This window comes from Rhinopithecus roxellana, chromosome 9 (genome assembly GCF_007565055.1).
Source record: "Rhinopithecus roxellana isolate Shanxi Qingling chromosome 9, ASM756505v1, whole genome shotgun sequence".
In the NCBI taxonomy this organism is placed as follows: Eukaryota; Metazoa; Chordata; class Mammalia; order Primates; family Cercopithecidae; genus Rhinopithecus; species Rhinopithecus roxellana.
In genome coordinates this window covers 141,660,810-141,675,679 of record NC_044557.1, presented here as the reverse complement: position 1 = coordinate 141,675,679, position 14,870 = coordinate 141,660,810, and the positions used below count along the sequence as shown (strand labels likewise).

At 43.3% G+C, this 14,870-nt stretch overlaps 1 protein-coding gene across 1 annotated transcript in view; it reads right to left on the bottom strand.

Moving 5' to 3' along the window:
- PDGFRL (platelet derived growth factor receptor like) overlaps positions 1-14,870 on the bottom strand; it is a 68,174-nt gene that overhangs the window by 20,355 nt on the left and 32,949 nt on the right. Inside the window, exon 3 of the mRNA XM_010374477.2 lies at positions 1,821-1,972. Within this exon, the coding sequence (XP_010372779.2) occupies positions 1,821-1,972 (152 nt within the window). The remainder of the gene's footprint in view (positions 1-1,820; positions 1,973-14,870) is intronic.

Below are 14,870 nucleotides of genomic sequence, written 5' to 3'. Positions count from 1 at the left end.
TTAGAGAAACTCTGACCTACCAAGGTCATTGTGCTCAGGAGTCTTGCCTAAACATGCCCCTAGTGAAAAATTCCATCCCTTAACACACATGCAGTAAGGGAAATAAATCAACGTGGAGTGACTCAGATTAAGAACCTGCATGTGCACTGAAAGGATGGGGTGGAGCCGCCAGGAATTCATGCCTTTTACAAACAGGGAACCCAGTCCTACCAGGGGAACATAGAAGCCCTTGTATTCAACCGTGTAGAGGGCAACCTGCAACCTGCTTTCAGGACTCCTCTTTTTGCTGAGAGCTTTCCTTTTCGCATACTAAATTCTACTCCACTCACTCTTTTAAGTGTCTGTGTGCCTAAGTTTTCCTGGCATGAGACAAGAACTTGGATCTAGCTGAACTAAGGAGTAAAAAGTCTCCTTCAAAATGAGACACATGTGCTTCCAGAACTGCAGCACACCCTACTAATAAATCTTCTTGCCAGAGGGGAGTTATTTGGGCAGGAAAGGACAAACACATAAGATTGTACTAAAACATTCTTTACTGGTCAGGTCATAACATCATTTGGGCCATAGGTCTATGTCTACGTCTAGGTCTATTTAGGTCTAGGTCTGAAAGGTAGATGGATTCAGGGCATAGAGAAATCTCATGAAAGTCCCTGGCCAGGCACTAAGAAAGGATTCTGGTTTCACCTGAAATGTCTTGGATAACAATAGGACTGGGGTGGATTTGTAAGATTCCTGAAAGCTGTTACCTCTGAACCTTGCTGGAGAACTTCATCCCCTGAACTTCAGAATTTAGAGAACATTACAGAAGAAAGAGGCTGAGCAGTTGTTCTGCACACCTGTTTCTCAAAATGCAAGCTCCACCTTCCAGAAACATACTTTGCACTGCAGAGAAGAGTTCTCCACTCTGACCTGAACATTTTCAGGCAGTCCACTGAGGCTTAGGGACAGGGACTGGAGACACAAGAGCCACAATCTTTGGGAATCTTGCCTCTGAAATCCCAGCTCATAGTACTCCCAAGAACAAATGGGGCTGAGCACTGTGGCTCATGCCTGTAACTACAGCACTTTGGAAGACCAAAGCAGGAGGATAGCTTGAGCTCAGGAGTTTGAGACCAGCCTGGGCAACACAGTGAGACCTCATTTCTACAGAAAAATCAAAAAATAAAATAATAAAAATGACAAATGGGAGGAGGTCTTTAGCAAAGCATCCTATGGAGTTTCCAGAGAGGAGATGGTCAGAGGTTCTGAGAACACAGTGATGAAAGTCAACAGCAGCACTGTCCAATAGAACTTTCTGTGATAAAGGGAATGTTCTCTCTCTGTGCTGTCTAGTACAATAGCCATTAGCTACGTGCCACAGTTGAGCACTTGAAACCTGGCAAGTGCACTGAGAAATTGTTTTAAATTTTATTTCATTTTGATTAATTTTCATTTAAATTTAAGTAGCCACACGTGTCTAGTGGTCACTGTATTGGCGAGTGCAGGGACAGACCCTGGAACCAAACAGTTTGTGTTGAAATCCTGTTACCACCACTTACTTGCTGTGTGACCTTAAGGACTTATTTAATCACTCTAAACCTCAACTTTCCCATCTGAAAAAAAAAAAAGAAAGAAAGAAAGAAATAATATTAGTATTTGCCCTGAAGGGTTATAGTAAGACTTACGTGAAATAACTGATGTAAAGCATTTAGCCCAGGGCCTGGCAAACAGGAAGTGCTCTGATTGTCATTATTTGCTATTCGGCATGCAGTAGGGAAACCTTCAGCTCTCAGCCAAGTCCAGAAGTTGGAAGAGTTCCATGAATGCACCAAATATTTTACCTGTAAAAAAGATGTAGGTGGAGCCCGTTTTGGCCTCGTCCTTCCTGCAGATATAGCCGCTGCAGAGCTGCCCCCAGCAGCTGAATTCACCCGTGTCCGCCGAGGTGGAGTTGACCAGAGTCAACTGGCCATAGCGCTCATTCTGCTTGATACTAGGAATAAAAGAGACATGAACTCAAAGGAGGTCAGACCTGGGCTGAGGCCCTCCAGCTGTCACACTTGGCTCCACTGTTCTCTGGGCAGACTTGCCCCAATCTTTCTCCAATGTCACAAAGAATGTGTCTGGCTTGTCAAACACCCCTAGAATTTAAAGTATAATAATAAAAAATAATAATGAAAAAAAATGGAAAAAAAAAGAAATCAGGAAAAAAATGACATTTTTACATTTTAAAGTTCATTCTATAACAATTTGAGCAACATGATGGATTGTTCAGCTTTTCAGTATAATACAACGAGGTAAATATTTTTTACAACAATTCAAAAAATTTTACTCATAACCGTATTTCTGGATTTTACTACTTTTTTTCAGATTTCATGCAGTGATAAAATACATAGAAATGTGAATCATGATTCACAATAGCAAAGACTTGGAATCAACCCAAATGTCCATCTGTGACAGACTGGATTAAGAAAATGTGGCACATATACACCATGGAATACTACTGCAGCCATAAAAAAGGATGAGGTTGCGTCCTTTGTAGGGACATGGATGCAGCTGGAAACCATCATTCTTAGCAAACTATCACAAGAACAGAAAACCAAACACCGCATGTTCTCACTCATAGGTGGGAACTGAACAATGAGATCACTTGGACTCGGGAAGGGGAACATCACACACCGGGGCCTATCATGGGGAGGGGGGAGGGGGGAGGGATTGCATTGGGAGTTATACCTGATATAAATGATGAATTGATGGGTGCTGATGAGTTGATGGGTGCAGCACCCCAACATGGCACAAGTATACATATGTAACAAACCTGCACGTTATGCACATGTACCCTAGAACTTAAAGTATAAGGAAAAAAAAAAAAAAAGGAATGTGAATCATGAAAATGCAATATTATACACTTGCCAAAACTCAAAGAATGAGCAATACAAGATGTGAACCCTAACTTAAACTATGGACTAGCTAATGATGACGTATCAATATTGGTACATCAGTTGTCAAAAATGTACCACATTAATGAAAGAAATTAATAATGGGAAAACTGTGTGCAGGAGGGGAGGAGGTAAATGGGCACCCTGTATCTTTTTCTCCATTTCTCTGAAACCTAAAACCACCCTAAAAACCAAAATATATCACTAAAAACTGCAATATTCTGTTTTAAGAAAATAAAATATGAATATTATTTTCACCATACATTGCTACATATTTTAATAAACCAATGTGTCACCACAGAAAAAAAAAAAAAAAAAAAGAATGTGTTTGGCAGTGGTTCACGGCCAAGATGGAAGGATAACTTGAGGCCAGGAGTTTGAAACCAACCTGGGCAACATAGCAAGACCCCATTTTTACAAAAATTAAACAATGAGCCTGGCATGATGGCTGACTTCTGTAGTCCTAGCCACTTGGTATGCTAAGGCAGGAAGATGGCTTGAGCACAAGAATTTCAGATTCCAGCGAGTCATGATCATACCACTGCACTCCAGCCTGGGTGACAGAGCAAGACTCTGTCTCTAAAAAATAAAGAGTATGTTTCTGATAAATGGGTGTGTGGGGAAGCAGAGAGAAAAGCCTCTCCTCAAAGGAAATAATAAACATCAAAGAGAATTCCTCTTCTTGGAGAACATAATTGTCCTCAGACCTGCAGTTTCCTTAAGTAAAATCCTGGGTGCAATAGCTACGCAGCCTCAGAAGCTCAGCCAGAAAGCCTTGGGCTGGTGTTTTGCTTTCAGTCTGTGTCTCATGAATTTGTTTCTAAGCAGTCAACATGAATGAAAGCACACAGCATTATCCAATATCCAAAATCCCTTTCATCAATAAAGGTAAGTCTCCGCATTAACTCTTGGAATCTTAGACACACTACATTACCATGTTAAAACCAAAAACTTTCTTTTAGGAAAAAAACGCATTGGCTGATAAGATCCTGAGCCCAAAGTATGCATGCAGCCCACTTCTAATAAAGTATTTAAAGCCTTTGGGCATTTGGACTTTTCCTCTGACCTTACTCTATTATTTCTTCTTTTATTTCTCTTCCTTATCTCTTGTATTTTGTATCTTGTTGCATCGCAAATATATTTGCAACCCCCTTCAGTTTCTTTCTGAAATGAAGAAGGGCATATATGTTTATTATTAAACACAAGCATTAGTCAATTTCAATGGTGATTAATTCTATTATATTGTGGCAGAAATCCAGATGTATCAGATTTATCATCCTCACACTGGAGGTTCCCCTGAGACTGAGAGACCCAGCATATGCAGGCGAGAAAATAAGCAGTTTTAATCTGGGGACTCATCTCAGATATCCAAATGCTTCACTCTTCTGAGATCCACATACTTTTATGATGTAGTTGAGATTCTCCAGTTTATCTTGCAGCGGTATCGATACGGTGACCAGTTTACATTTAGCATAGGGCAAAATGTCAGGTGAGCTGGTCCTGAATGCAGCCCTGCTCTGGTTCACTGCTGAGTAGCTTGTTTTGTCCACCAGTTCTGCCACGAGGTGCTTCTGTACTCCCACGCCATCAACTGCCTCCTTTACCCTGAACGGAAATCTCTCCTCCTTCAGGAAGCTTCTAATTACAATCAACTCTCAGGAATCTCCACACTTTTGCCTGACATAATTGACTTCCTTGTTCTCTACCCCTCGGATACCCCTGGCTTCCTGTCATTACACTAGATGGTACAAGCTTTGACTCAGGGAATGAACTGCATTCGTTTTATATTCTCTAAGCAACAAATCTGTGCCGAGTACACAGTAAGGACTCCCTAAACACAAGTGAATTGAGTTAAACCAGTGATGAAAAAGGAAAGAACCTGGAGAGGCAGGCATCCAGCTCCCTATTTCGCAGAGGGGGAAACTGAGTCTGAGACAGCAGAAATGGCTTCCCTGAAACCCACAGCTTGTGAACCACTTGTGAGCAAGTCTTCCTTAAGTCAATTAAGTATGTTCTGAATGCCACTCATTAGATAAGAAAATACATACAAAGCCCTTCATGCAATGCCTGGTTCATTGTATTATCCCAATTATATCTTAATTACAGATGAGTAGTAGTAATCATGAATATTACTATAGCCATGACAAATAGTACACATGCAGCATTGGGGATAGTTAGCATAGCAAAAAAATAACAAAAGGGTCATGTGCCTATAGGTTCATGCCTATAATCCCAATACTTTGAGAGGCTGAGGTAGGAGGATCGTTTGAGCTCAGGGGTTCACGACCAGCCTGGGCAACATAGCAAAACCCCATATCTACAAAAAATTAAACATTAGCCAGGCATGGTAGTGTGCATTTAGTCCTAGCTACTCAGGAGGCTGATGTGGGAGGATCTCTTGAGTCCAAGAGGTTGAGGCTGCAGTGAGCTATGATCCCACCACTGTACTCCAGCCTAAACGACAGAGCAAAACCCTGTCTTAAAAAAATAATAAGTAGGCCGGGCGCGGTGGCTCAAGCCTGTAATCCCAGCACTTTGGGAGGCCGAGACGGGTGGATCACGAGGTCAGGAGATCGAGACCATCCTGGCTAACACCGTGAAACCCCGTCTCTACTAAAAAATACAAAAAACTAGCCGGGTGAGGTGGCAGGCGCCTGTAGTCCCAGCTACTCGGGAGGCTGAGGCAGGAGAATGGTGTAAAACCGGGAGGTGGAGCTTGCAGTGAGCTGAGATCTGGCCACTGCACTCCAGCCTGGGTGACAGAGCGAGACTCCGTCTCAAAAAAAAAAAAAAAATAATAATAATAATAATAATAATAATAATGATAATAAGTAAATAAATAAGTTTAAAAAATCAATGCTAGTTTTAGTTTTAAGGATGAAGCTGGATTTCAGCACATTCAAAAAATAGAAAAGGGAAGGGAAAATGGAGGCGTTAGTCTCCCCATGTAGACAGTATCTGGCCACATTCCTGTAGAGCTCAGAATCAGGGTACAAAATCAGCAGGCAATCAATAAATTCACCGCGCATCTTCTCTGGGCCCAGCATTTGCTAGCATTGTAGTGTTAGAAAGTATTAGATGCCATTCCTACTGGGAAAGTAATTAGGCACGTAAAAAATTAACACTTGGGAATAACCTTACCATCAGCGTGCAAAGAAGCATGCTGTATCTTTAGTAGGTTTGGGGGTGGAAGGAAGGAAATGCACTGGAAAACAGTTCTGCATTTTTCCACCCCCTCTTCTAAGCAAACAATATAAAACAGGAAACAAATTATTTAGTAGGATTACAGTTTAAATGCCTGGATTTAGAATGTCCATTTCTACCAATGGTATCTCATTGTCCAGGCAGCAGACTATGCAAGGGCTTGGAAGTGACCGAAGGCCTCTGGAGGCTGAGTCCACGTCATGAAAGGCAGACAAGGATCCCTTGAGCCCTTCAGAGCCACTGTATAGAGACGCTTCATCAAAGACCCTTCCTTTCTGTGTAACCACTGAACACCACCCCCAGGGATGGAGGAAGTGGAGAACGGGGAGTTTAAGTGGAGCAAAAAGAAGGTGTCATGACCAAGTACCAGGAAAAAGTGTTCTAAGAGAAGCAGCAGAATTCAGATTAACAGGAAGCAGCTCTGAACACGCCAACACATCAGCTTGCCTCTGGCCTTTTCTTTCCAAACTAGGAGTTCTAGCCCTGACCCACAGAGATCTCAGTGATGGCCAAGTCCATGTTTCAAAGTGAATGTGTTCAAATTTTAAGACCCTGTGTATGTATACGTGTGTGCATGTCTTCTAACACGCTCTCCCAGCCTTGACACACACAGAGTCTTGCTCTCATCAGTGGAGGCCTGAAGCTTCCTGCATTTGGCCCAGGCTGCTCTCTCCTGGGGGTGGTCTAAGTCATGAGATGGTGTAGAGGAGGGAGGAGGGAGCTGACAGCCCTCAGATATAGGGACCGGTGCATCTTACCTGGGGCAGTGGCCAGGTAATAGAAGTGGGGTTCATTAACTGTCCACCCCCGCCAAGACTCTGCAAGCCAAGGGCAGAGGGTGAGCCCTGCGTTACAAGATAATGATTCATTGGTCTTATACCCACACATACTTAATGAGTACAAAATAAATGGGAGGTCCTAGAGAGGACAGGAGGGATGCAATGATGTCTAGAGAGGTCCCTGCTCTCGAGTTCTCCTATACAACATGTCATGAGAACTCCGAGGACAGTAACCAGCAAGACCCTCTAGGCCTAAAGGGTCTTGGTAGAAAGGAAGGATGTCAACATGCACAAATCAAGGGCATACATTCCAAGGGAAGGAGATCTCCAGAGAGAAGAAAAAAAGGCAGGTTTGTGCAGAACAAAGAGATGTTTTTCTGGACAAGTTGGCTGAAGACCATGGTCAAAGGCATACAATCATGCACTTGGGCCGGGCGCGGTAGCTCACGCCTGTAATCCCAGCACTTTGGGAGGCCAAGGCGGCTGCATCATGAGGTCAAGAGATCGAGACCATCCTGGCCAACATGGTGAAACCCCATCTCTACTGAAAATACAAAAATTAGCTGGGCGCGGTGGTGCACGCCTATAGTCATGGCTACTGGGGAGGCTGAGGCAGGACAATCACTTGAACCCGGGAGGCGGAGATTGCCGTGAGCTGAGATTATGCCTGTGCACTCCGGCCTGGTGACAGAGCAAGGCTCTGTCTCAAAAATAAATAAATAAAAAATAATCACAATAATAAAATAAAATCATGGACTTTGGAACCCTACTGGCCAGATTCAAATCCTGGCTCCACCATGACCTTCAGAGTCCTTAGCTACAGCTCGTCTTCCACAATCTGGCTTCACCTACTCTTCAGACTTGCAGTAACAACAATGAGATCTAATGCTTATTGAGTGCAGGCATGCTACCGAGCTCTGTAAAGAAGTTCAGGACTTAGAACAGCACCTGCCACAGAGAAGTGCTCAATACATCTTTCTTTCTTTCCTTTTCTTTCTTTCCTTTTCTTTTCTTTCCTTTTCTTTCTTTCTTTTTCTTTCTTTCTTTCTCTCTCTCTTTCTTTCTTTCTTATTTATTTATTTATTATTATTTATTTATTTAAGATAGGGTCTTGCTCTGTTGCCCAGGCTTTGAGTACAGTGGTGCAACCATAGCTCACTACAGCCTCAAACTCCTGGGCTTAAGGGATCCTTCCACCTTGGCCTCCTGAGTTGCTGGGACTACAGGCATGTGACCACATCCGGCTAATTTTTTAGATTTTTTCGTAGAGACAGGGTCTTGCTGTGTTGCCCAGGCGAGTCTTAAATTCCTGGCCTCAAACAATCTCCCACCACAGCCTCCCAAAGTGCTGGGATTACAGGCATGAGCTGCCACACCCAGACTCAATACATTTTAGAAACTGTCATTGTGGTCCCCCTGGTTCTCACAGCCACAGTAACTTGGAGGTACTATTTTTCCCCTTTTACTGATGAGGGCACCGAAACAGAGAAGCAACTTGTCCAAGTTACTCGGCTATTGAGTGGCAGAGCATCTAATCTAGTGTCACACAGTCTCAGGTTCCAAACGCTTATAAATGAAGAGGGCATGGATTTTCATCCCATAGAAATGAAATGAAGCAATTTTGACAGAGTGATGGGGCCTCTAAACAGCTTATAAAATCTGCTAAATATAGCCATGCACACACACACACTCCCACATCACAAACAAAACATGACAGATCCAGTTCATTGTGCTCAGAATTTTAAATCCCATAGTAGAAATGGTACACTGTTTTCTGTTAAGTCAACACTAAACCATCCGGTAATTAATTTAAAGAAACAAGAACGAGACACCCATCAGTTATTAAGCATCTACTTCATAACTGGCGATACCCAAGAGACACGACTTTTTCTCAATCCCATGAGATGGCAATGATGAAACTAAGAATAATAACTGAAACTTAAGCAGTGTTTAATATGTGCTAAGCAATGCTGTAAGCCCTTTACCCATTTTGACTTATATGATCCTCATGAAGCCCTGAGTGATAGGTGCTATTATTAACCCCACATGGCAGGTAAACAAACAGGCTGGAGAGGTTAAGTAACTTTCCCAAGGCTACACAGGAAGTGTTGGAGCCACCAGAGAAGAATCTGAAGCTCAGTTTACACAACTTTCCCAGGGCGCCTCGGCTAGCTACACAAAGATTTTCTGCTTTGGACGCTCTGTGCTGCCTTTGTTGGAAACAGAGAGACCCCCATCTCTACAAAAATTTTAAAATTAGCTGGATGTCACGATGCCTGCCTGTAGTCCCAGCTACTTGGGAGGCTGAGGTGAGAAGATCACGTGAGCCTGGGAACTGGAGGCTGCAGTGTGCTAGGATTGTGCCACTGCACTCCAGCCAGGGCAACAGAGGGAGACCTTGTCTCTAAACAAGTTTACAAAATACAAAATAAATATTCTCCCTATTCTACATTCATTTGAAAAATTGTTAGGCCTCTACCACACGCAAGGAACTGTGCCAAGAATCAAGAGCGATAAAGACTCATCGGTATTTGCCTGTCTGTGTTTCAAGTGTTTACATTGGGCCTGTGTTTCCTCTAAGTCTCCGTCTCAGAATGTGTCAGAGAAGAATGGCTGCATGATATGCAGGAAATGTGCCATATGAACAGAGTACAGATCCTGGGAAACAGACAGCTGGGTAAAACATATTGAAACTGTCACTGTTTATGTCTCTTTAAAAAAGAAAGAAGAAATATGCATGACGATCTCAGGGAAACAAATATTCAATCTAAAGGACTTCAGCGTGAATACAGTCAACACTAAGCCATCTGGTAATTAATTAAAGGAAACAAGAACGGGACACCCATCAGTTATTAAGCATCTACTTCATAACTGGCGATACCCAAGAGACACGACTTTTTCTCAATTCCACAAGATGGCAATGATGAAACTAATAATAATAACTGAAACTTAAGCAGTGTTTAACATGTGCTAAGCAATGCTGTAAGCCCTTTACCCATTTTGACTTATTTGATCCTCATGAAGCCCCTGTATCAGAAATTAGGCTGGAATAGATCTATCCCTCTATCATCTATCTTGTATCAGATGTTCTTGTACCAGAAATTAGGCTGGAATAGCTCTATCCCTCTATCATCTATCAATCTATTATCAATCAATCTATCATGTATCAGCCTATCATCTACTGATACCATCTATCAATTTATCTATCATCTGTCAATCTGTCTGTTGTCCATCTGCCATCTATCCATCATCTATCTCCATGTGTGCCTACTGTCCGAGGAACTATTCAAAATCCTTGCAATGTGATACAATATGTCCATCTCAACAACCGGTTACGTTGTGAAATGTGGCTCAGGTCTCTCTACTATGATGACTTATGCCAGATTCCTCTGTATTATTATTTTATTATTATTTTTAAGGTAGTTTTTCTTTTTTGAGATGCGGTCTCACTCTGGTATCAGGCTGGACTGCAGTGGTATGACCTCCGTGGCGTTCAAGCCATCCTCCCACCTCAGCCTTCCGAGTAGCTTGGACTACAGGTGCACACTACCATGCCTGGCTAATTTTGCACGTTTCTGTAGAGACAGGGACTCCCTATGTTGCCCAGGCTGGTCTTGAACTCCTGGGCTCAAGCAATCCACCTGCCTCGGCCTCCCAAAGTGCTGGTATTACAGGCATGAGCCACTGTGCCTGGCCTCCTTTAGATTATTGAAAAAGAAGTCACCCTAAGCACTTCTCCAGCACTTCACAGGAGATTGCACACGCGACGTCCCTCCAGCCCTGCCAGCGTCACTCTCACCCCTGCAGGTCCTTTCCTTGGCACTGCCTGGATTCTGCCTGCCACGCTGCAAAATCCCCCTTCCCTTTTCATTTCTCCTCTGCCACCTGCTGGGGTCATCATTCTTTTTGATCCTCTGTCTAGCACATCCAGGTCATTTACAAAGGCAAAGCTCCTCTGCCTCCTTCAGAAATTCCCTGGACTCTGAGAAGATGAGAAGTGGATATCCCTTTGACACCATAAAACATAACCATAGCTGACACACCAGCAAACCACCCAACGGAAAATACCGTCAAACCACCTGGAATAAAGGCCTTAAAACAGGCCCAACAAATCCACCCAGAGGAACAGATCATTGCTACCTAGATGTTAGCGGCAGCAATGACAGTGATCGTAAAAAATGGGGCATGATCTAAGAGACGGAGAGACCCAAGAGATTAAGCTAAACCTACTACAGTATTACAGCCATAACTCACAAAAGATATTCACGGTAGATTACGCAAAAAGTTAATCATGACAGAGTTTGAATATTTTGAAAATTTTACACATAAACATAGTCACAATAGATTAGGGGACAAGGTAATCATAAATGATTTTTTTGATACCTTTTTTACTCATAAAAAATATTCACAATAGATTGGGGGGAAGTTAGTCATTAAAGAGTTTGTGGCTGGGCATGGGGGCTCACACCTGTAATCCCCGCACTTTGGCAGGCCGAGGTAGGTGGATCATGAGGTCAGGAGATTGAGACCATCCTGGTTAACATGGTTAAACCCCATCTCTACTAAAAAAATACAAAAAAAAAGTTAGCCAGGTGTGGTGGCAGGCGCCTGTACCAGCTACTCAGGAGGCTGAGGCAGGAGAATGGCACTAACCCAGGAGGCAGAGCTTGCAGTGAGTGGAGATCGCACCACTGCACTCCAGCCTGGGCGGCAGAGTGAGACTCCGTCTTAAAAAAAAAAAAAAGTTTGTATATTTTGGTACCTTTTTTATACTAAAAACAAAACGAGAAGATTCAACACTACTGTGTTAACCGTGTATCTTGGGATTTTCAGTGATCTTTCTTCTTTTTGCTTATATGTAGCTTTTAAGTTTCTAAATCAAATGAGTATGTGTTATTTTATAATAAGAAAAGAAAAACTGGGCCGGGCACAATGGCTCACATCTGTAATCTCAGCACTTTGAGAGACCAAGGTAGGTGGATTACCTGAGGTCAGGAGTTCGAGATCAGCCTGGCCAACATGGTGAAACCATGTATCTACTAAAAATACAAAAATTACCCAGGTATGGTGGCAGGTGCTTGTAATCCCAGCTAGTTAGAAGGCTGAGGCAGTAGAATCGCTTGAATCAGGGAGGCAGAGGTTGCAGTGAGCCGAGATCATGCCACCGCACTCCAGCCTGGGTGACAGAGCGAGACCCTGTCTCAGAAAAAGAAGACAGAGGAGATGAGAGGGAAGAGGGAAAAGAAAAGAAAAACTATAATAAAAGCAAAACAAGTAAAACTACTTATAAAGTACAAAACAGAGGCTGCATAAATGCATAAGCACAATGGCTCGTGTGTATTTAAATACCTGGAGGTTAGTTTTACAACGCTTTGCCTTTTTAAAATGTGGATTTCCAAGAGGAAATTCCTTTAGAGGCCTAAAACTAATGTGTATTATTTTGTTCTGATTAAGGGAAACACTGTCGATTGGAGTATAACACATCATTTGGAGTGCAGCATGGCTCTTCCTTAACCATTCTGCTCCCCTGCCTGTGTGGACCTGCCAAGGCTGTGCCACCTCCCCGGAGTTTAACCCAGGCTCCCGGATCTTACCAAGCCTTCCTTCTTTCTTGGTTGCCACTCTCGGCATCTCTAGTTCTTTTCACACAGCTGCAACTCCACCTGTGACCCAGGCTACTATCACCACTGACTCTCTCATGTCTACTCTGTCAGCTGAAAAATCAATCTTTCTGGAGAAATGTCTCCTCCATGCCCCTCAGATGCCTTTCATCAAGTATCAGATATAGTTTCCTGGAAACCATTGTATCATTACCTCCACTTCTAAATATCAGCTTCTCCCACTGCACACAGAATTGCACGTAACCACCTCTGCCTGGTATTCCAGCTCCTTTGCTCTCCCAGTCCTTAAGCCGAGTAACCTTGTGTCTTTAGCCATCTAGCTCCTCACCAAACCCAGACACATCGGCTCATTTCCACCTCTGAGCCCTCCACCCATCTCTTCCCTCTGAAGGGCTCTCTTCTTCTGTCTGACCAAAACATGCTTACTCTTCAGGGTGCTATTCCCAAGGAGGCCAACCATGTCCAGTGGCCTTTATAAAACAGCGGTTAAGAGCATGCACTCAGGAGTCGGCTTTCCTTGGTTCAAATCCTGCCTCCACCACTTACTGGCTGTGTGACCTTGAACTACAATTTAAGGTGACAGTGCACAGAACACAATAGAATTCACTGAGTGAAAGCAGGTTGAATAACTTACCTAAGAGTCCTTACTTTTTGCCCCCTTTTTATCCAGTGTGAGTTAAGTACAAGTGCCAAGAGTAATTTCAGAACTGGGAAGGACCTTAAAGATCATCTGGTTGGATATCTCACTTTACAGAGATGAAGTGACTCATCCAACATTACAAGGCCAGCTAGAGGCAGAGCTAGGAATGAAATCCCTGGGGACTCCTGAGAAAAGAGAGTCTGGCATGCTTCCCACTGAGCACCGGAAAAGAAACATGAGTTGATTGTTTAAAATACATAAGTAAATCCTAATGAAATACTGACTTGGAGGAAATTCGCAGATGATAACTTTCCAGATAGGCACTCACCATGTAGAGAAACGCATAGAAATAACAATGAAATCATCCTGCTTGTGTAATTTTTGTTGAGACAGAGTCTCACTGTCCCCCAGGCTGGAGTGTGGTGGCGTCATCTTGGCTCACTGAAACTTCTGCCTCCTGGGTTCAAGGGATCCGCCTGCCTCAGCCCCTCCTAAGTAGCTGGGACTACAGGCATGCACCACCACGCCCGGCTAATTTTGGTGTGTTTAGTAGTGACGGGGTTTCACCATATTGGCCAGGCTGGTCTTGAATTCCCGATCTCGAGGGATCCTGCCACCTCGGCCTCCCAAAGTGCTCAGATTACAGGCGTGAGCCACCGTGCCTGGCCCTTCTCTTGTAATTCTGACAACAAGGTCATCTTTGAAACTTTGTGATCATTCCGATATGGTGACTCACATTACAGGTTGCGAATCCCTTATCCAAAATGCTTGGAACCAGAGGGGTTTGGATTTCAGAGTTTTTTCAGATTTTGGAGTATCTGCATACTACTTACTAGTTAAGCATCCCTAATTTGAAAATCTGAAATCTAAAATGCTCCCATGAGCATTTCCTTTGAATGTCACAGTGCTCAAAAAGTTTCAGATTTTGTAGCATTTCGGATTCTGGATTTTTGGATTAGGGATGCCCAACTCTTACTATAAATCTGGCAATTCTAATCTTACCATGTAGCAGAAGCTCATCAGCATTTCTCTGTGTGTAACATGAGAAAAAGATGCCCTAGCTCTGCTTAGCTGAATGCTCACAGCCATGTATTCGGGAAGAATAGGCCCTGGAAGATGAGTGAGGACAGAGGACAATGGAGCAAGCCTCTGCCACCCTTGCTAGGAGAACAAGCTGTGAATTACCAATGGACAGGCATGCAGGCACAGTGAGTGTATTATGGCCAAGTCAGAATAGTGAATACAACAGCCGTGGGGCCTGGACCCATTCGCACCCAGCACAATGAATTCACTGCAGGAAAATCCACCAAATCTCCCTCCTGCCAACATTTTTAAGGTGATCGCTCATAATAACGCCATACTGATGGTAAATCTTCTGAATAACATCAGAAACCTAAATAAACAAACTGTTTTCTTGGTGTAGAGACTACAGAGATGTTGGGAATATGGCTTGCTTTGAGTTTACTTTACTAAAAGCTGTGTAACATGAGGAAGTCTCTTACCCCTCTGTGGCTTTAATCTAGTCACCTTGTAAAATGTAGGGTCCAAGCCACATCAGTGGTTCTCCAAGCTGGCTGCAAATCACAATCTTCGGAAGGTTTGATGCTGTTCTCTTTGGCTGTTATTTATTTATTTATTTTTTGTACAGTCTCTCCCTCTGTCACCCAGGCTGGAGTGCAGTGGCATGATCTCTGCTCACTGCAACCTC